This window comes from Oncorhynchus mykiss, chromosome 30 (genome assembly GCF_013265735.2).
Source record: "Oncorhynchus mykiss isolate Arlee chromosome 30, USDA_OmykA_1.1, whole genome shotgun sequence".
Taxonomy (NCBI): Eukaryota; Metazoa; Chordata; class Actinopteri; order Salmoniformes; family Salmonidae; genus Oncorhynchus; species Oncorhynchus mykiss.
Genome location: NC_050570.1, coordinates 17145796 through 17151795, shown reverse-complemented (window position 1 = coordinate 17151795; position 6000 = coordinate 17145796). Strand labels below are relative to the sequence as shown.

The following is a 6000-nucleotide window of genomic DNA, read 5'->3' as shown; positions in this document are numbered from 1 at the left end:
GAACAGTGGGTTAACTGCCTGTTCAGGGGCAGAATGACAGATTTGTACCTTGTCAGCTCGGGGATTTGAACTGGTAAATATGTGTGTGACCAATACAATTTAATTTGATTAAAGGCTAGATCATAAGGTCTGACATAACAATTTGGTGATGTCCACTCTGTTGATACTACGGTGCACATAGCCTATAAACCAATACAACTAGTATAGTGTGTGGTTGACATAGGCAATGAATGTTATTTATTTGACCATTTCACCCATCCGCTTAGAGTAGGCTAGGGCTACGCTTCCAAAATGTAGAGCGAGAAAAAAACGATAACCACAGCATTAAAATGATGTCAGAGTTTACACTGTAGCCCCCCTCACAGCCTTCATTATCACACAGCAAAAGCAAGCGTCAAGAAGAGGGAGGTTCCAAAATGTATTTCCGGTCGGCTATTGGCCTCTGTGTCTGCTTGTCACTCATACCTGCTTTTCTATTGGCTATGCTCTTACGGATTTATCAATCCATCTCGGGAAACTGCTGTGTAATCACAGTGAACTTTCCTACAATAACCTTCCGCTGAAAGGCGTAGTCCATTAGATCTCTTTTATTTTAAAGAGAACACCATAAACTGTTGACCAACGAACTAACATATGCGGTTGTTACATCAATGTAGATCGTTATATCTAATATATTTTTATTGTCCTATGAGAAAATAGGTTGTCTTTCTATAGGCGTTTGAAATCGGACACCGCTGGCGTTGGGGCCCTCATTTCATGCGTAGGGATACGTTGTTGCTTTTGACAATGTGGACGGAGGTGGTTAAGATGTCTACTAGAAGAATGAAATCATCTTAATTGTAACAACAAAAAGGAAGACGTGAGATTAATAACTAGATATTGTTTGGATTCGGACTGGTTACATTGTACTAATGATGTGAGTAGTGTAACAGAGCAAGGTTCAAGAGGAATAAGGAAGACATCTACAGCGATCCAATGTGTTTCACGCGCTGAGGTTGAAATTCTCTTGAAGTTTTATGTTTTTTCCCCCTACGATACTCAGCCTTTCTTTTTACTGTTGGATGCCAGACATTTGAAGATTAAAGGTAAAAATGTTTCTGTTTCACACTCGCATATAGTCGTTAAAATGCACGAATTCATTGTACCTAATGTAGGCCAATTGTAGGACGTATGACTCTACAATTATCAAAAGTTTTGGGAATGTGTGGTTGGAGCAGGGGGGTGTAAGTTTTTGTCTGGTTTCTAGTAAGGTGGCGAGTTCAGCCATCAAGTGTGTGATGGTCTCCGCACCAACCGTGTAGTGAGGGAAATTAGTCCTTTGTTCACCATAAATATATTGTTAGGTTATTCTGAATATGACACATTTTGATGTTTGCCAGCCTCAATTTTCCAATAAAGAAGCCTGTTATGTGGTTATGACGAAAAACGAATTGACTGTAGCCTAAATAATGTTGAGGGGCATTATAAACTTGTGCTTTCATTTGTTCACCCTGCCATTTTAAAGGTTCATAACAAATGTAAAGCAAGTAACAAACCTTTCTATAACCAATAATACACAAAACCACCAACCCTTAATTTAATGAAAGTGGTTAAGCGGCTGTTCACAGGCTAGACTTTAATTTATTTTATTGCACATTTGGCAGGAAATTCCTTATGCCCCCACCATCTCTCTGAACGAACTCAAATGCAAACTAACCTTGAGTTGTATTTTGTAATATTTAAAAATAAGCAACATATTTATTGCATTATTTCAAGGTCTTTCGCAGTTATTCAGAGGCCACTTTTTTTCAGTATCTTTCAGAAGCCCTTTTCATAAAGGTAAATCATTATTTTAAACTTTGTGTAGCTGGATATTCCACTACATAGAGCATTTTGAACCTGAATATCCTCCGGCTGAAAAGCATCCCTTTTCAGTATAGCTATATAGGACCTAGACGTGGCCTGTTATCATTGGAAACGGATAGCTGACTGTTTAGAAGAGTTTATAATCTGGAATAAATATTTACGTTGTTTCAGTCTTGGAAACTACGCGGAACAATGTGGGGTGAAATGTATTGTAACGAACTATCGTTGGACTGAGCTGATTTGTTTTTATACATTTGATCATGATGTCCACACTGCTTGCTTCGATTTCTGTCGCTGTTACATTCTGGTTGGCTACATTGACATTATATTCTGTTTCTAAGAAGCAACAGTTGAATTTAATTTATTTAAACTCAAACATAAGCAATTTGTTATGATAATAACACAACTATCCAAAGCTCACATTCTACTTACTAGTTGGTGATTTGGCTTCAAATTGCGCGAATATTTTGCGAAGTACGTTATCCCAATGGATTTTATTTTGCTGTTAGATCTCAAATATTTGAGGACTATTAGGTCCGTTTTATCGAACGTGTGTATATATTCATTTTTAGAAAAATGTGTTCCCTTTAGAAATACATTCTATAGGCCTAGTTTTGCACTTGGAGGACTTATTTCATTGTCTGTCTCGCATGTGTACAAGGCAACCATAGACGTAATCTGTTGCAACCGAATATTGTTTGTACGGTCAGTAGCAAAATATGCAATTCTGCATTACAAAATGTGTGTATCCACAAAGTCCTTTTAACTATCATGACATACCCACAACATTTTGGAACAGTAAATGTTTTTATGGTTTATGTTTGGCAAGGTTTGTGTATCCTTGGCCTACCACATTATCCGAAAGTCTGGCAAAACAACATTAGGCTTATTTACACTTGGGCCTAGTGTTATATTAGGGCATTACATTTGTTTTATTCAAGGTTAGGTTATGTAGACCTAACCTGCCTTCACTTTCAATACAAAGGCCTATTCCTGGTGGATCCTTTGCATGGTATATAGCCATTTGTATGGTCAAATTTGATCTCCTTTTGAATCTTTTTTACACAGGTATTCTCAGCCTTCAAAGAATATATTCAAGTTTCAATATGCTGAAGCATCATTTGCTGAAACTCCAAACACATAAATTCCTTGATCCCACAGTGTGGTCTTGGCTCTAAGGAACTAGGCCCTATGTGTGACAAATAAGAAGAAAGTAAGAATAGCTTTCATTTTGAAATGGATGTATTGTTACAAATCTGGTCTTTTACCTTTTACTTCTGAGAAGTTGCATTTATTTTCTGGTTTAAGCCCCTAAATGGTTGATTACAGCAAATTGCACTAGTAATGGATTACAAAGAATGTGGTAAAAGTACACCACCTGTTGGTGCCCTAGTGCTTCTTTCCAGTTGCACTGGCAGTGTTTTTGTGTGGCATGTACTGCTGCTGAGCATCCAAGCTCTACCCATGAGGCCTCAGGCGCATGTTGGAATGCAAAACACAGGGTAAATCCAGTATTCATGCTTATTTTTTTAATATATTTTTTCATTTGACAAGGTTCCTCTGCGCTGACATATGGTAATTTGGTAATGACATGTTTGCATACATCCATTAGCTCTGCCTTTCACCCCTATTACCCAGCGCAAACAATGGTCCCAATTATGTCTAATTGTAAACCTAATATACTTTACTTTCATATAGAATTGGATGATTGACGTGCGTGTGATTTGTTGTGGAAGCATCAGAAAGGAAGACATGGTCTCAGAAGTCTGATTACTCTTGCTAAAGGTTGGATAAGGGATACAAAAACTAAACAGGCCTATATGTTTCACATAGAAAGTCAGATTCTCTTCTTTGCAGCCTGTGTAGTGAGCCTCACTATTAGTAGCTTATTTGGTCATGCCCAAAGGAGTTGACATTCTCTGGTTGTTCTTTAGGTTGTAGTTGTTCATATGTTATTATTACCAATTAATGAATGCACTGGCCTAACTTTTAACTCTGTTACAACAAAATAGTGTTTCCCATTTTTCCGGTCTATTGTTTGAACAACCGTGTCCCATATGCCAAAATAGCCTTGACACCTCACCCACGTCTGACGACAATTATTACCATGAAAAAGTCAGAGGCGATCAGGCGGCAGTGTTAAGGTTGTAGGGCTTCTGGGAAATCATTTAGTAAGAGGGGAAGGATCTTTAACTATTAGTCTCTGTACTCAACTTCCGCCAATTCTATACTCATCTGTGTCCATAGATAGTGGTAGGTAAGGGTCAATGACAAGGCCGAAAAAGCAGTATGTTAGTATGTTCACTCATTTTCACAAGTGATAGAACTCTGAATTCTTTAGTAATATCAGCCAGTAATATCTAGTGTGATATTTTTTTTCTCAGTCACATTCAATGTGTTTGTACTCTCTAGTCTGGTTCCATTAAAAGTCAGTCTATCCTATTTGCGAATCTCTCTCGTAGGGTTGTTAGAGACTGAGGGGCATGAACGAGCAGCCGCAGCAGAGAATGGCTGCAGTGGGAACACAAGACAAGGAACTCAACGACCTCCTGGATTTCAGTGCGGTAAGAGAGAGTGGTCTAGGGGTCTGGGGCCAGGTCATAAGGGCTGCTGGGCCGGGTGGACGGTAGGGTGGACGAGAGAGATAAATGGGGAGGGACGGGCCCGTTACATCGCTCACCTCATGCTTTTTTTTATCCTTTAACTCCTGCATGGCAGAAGTAGCTTAATTTCCCCCCAGACGTTGTTTGGGGGGAAAATAATCTGTTTTACCCCATCCCACGTCAAAGTAAGGTCACCTGAATACAACACAAGTCCAAGGTGTTTATTCATTGGGTTTTAAATCAGTCTTTGAACATGAGAGAACATAATCTGCAGTAAGGTTGATTTATGGTTTGGGCTGACCTGAATGCTGAAGATTTATTTAGACTAGATGCATTTGATTCCTATGTTTGCAGTTATGTTTATATTTTGCTCCGAGTTTGGTTTATCTTATTTTGTGCACAACCTTGCAATAGTTTGATTGCTGATAAGTTCCAGGACTTTTAAAGGGATGCTCCATACTCTTGAGTGGTTCTGGCACTCTCAAAGTATACACAGCTGAAAAACCTTACATCATATTCAACTCGATACATGCTGTGTGAAATGGGGTAGCCCTGTCATTTGTGTCTCTTGAATAGCAGGTCTTTATAAATGGTCAGATGAATGGGATTTTGGTTAGGATTTTTATCCACTTGCTGGCATCGGCCTGTTTTTTTTTTTTTCCCCCCATTCATTTTTACCATATGATTTCTGTCTTGGGCTTTTGAGTTGACATTCATGTCAGTGTTTCTCTCTGAATAAATGTAATATCCTTAGTAAATCCATTGTTATGGAAAATTACCTTATACATCCATGGATTCAAGACCAGGAATTCTAATTAAGGTAAACGCTTGTCATCAGACTTGATGTCCCACATTAATTGATATCCCTCCACCAACCACAGCTTACTAATGTTATCTGCCCATGTATTTGATTTCCTCTCCATTATTTTAGCCTTATGATGTGTAACATTGGGAAATTCCATTGGTTCTGTTTCCTCTGTCAGTTAATGGGCCACTAGTGTGTGGAGCATCAACTATCATGCCCTCAATCAAGACCTTGGTTTGCTATGCACATCATTTGTGTAGCCACCACTCAAATCATAAACGCGTCCATGGTTCTATAAGTAGTAGCTAGGGAAGGAATCTAAACCCACTAGAGACAAAGGTGTGTGTGTGTGTGTGTGCCGTGCCGTGCTATGCCAGGATTGGCTGAAAATGCTGCAGTATGGCTGTCGCTGGCCCAGATGCCAAAGAGGCAGAAACATACAGTGGCTCATGAGATGGCATGTTAAACAAGCCCCTGTAACCAGGGATTAGGATACTTCACTCTTATCCGTGTCCAGCCCACATTTCATATCACAGATTATCTAGTTTTACTGTATGTTCAATGAAGGTGTATTTATGAATTTATTTCCCACCTCTTCTAGATGTTTGCACCACCTGTGGCTAATGGGAAGAACAGACCGACGACACTCGCTAGCAGTCAGTTTGGTGGATCAGGTAAGATTCTATTCAGAATGCAAGATCCTGTCATCCTGAGCCTTGAATATCCTGCAGGGCCATACTTAAACTG

At 39.2% G+C, this 6000-nt stretch overlaps 1 protein-coding gene across 8 annotated transcripts in view; it reads left to right on the top strand.

The window, feature by feature from the left end:
- Positions 1-580: 580 nt before the first annotated feature.
- The window catches only part of LOC110521434 (transcription factor E2-alpha), a 28353-nt gene continuing 22933 nt past the window's right edge, over positions 581-6000 (top strand). For 2 of the 8 annotated variants that reach the window (XM_021598976.2, XM_021598973.2), the window contains exons 1-3: positions 583-1085; positions 4308-4409; positions 5855-5927. In XM_021598976.2, the coding sequence (XP_021454651.2) occupies positions 4329-4409; positions 5855-5927 (154 nt within the window). In that variant the 5' untranslated portion in view covers positions 583-1085; positions 4308-4328. Of the gene's footprint in view, positions 1086-4307; positions 4410-5854; positions 5928-6000 lie in introns of all 8 variants that reach the window. The other 6 variants (XM_021598977.2, XM_021598980.2, XM_021598974.2 and 3 more) reach the window with 5 other exon arrangements.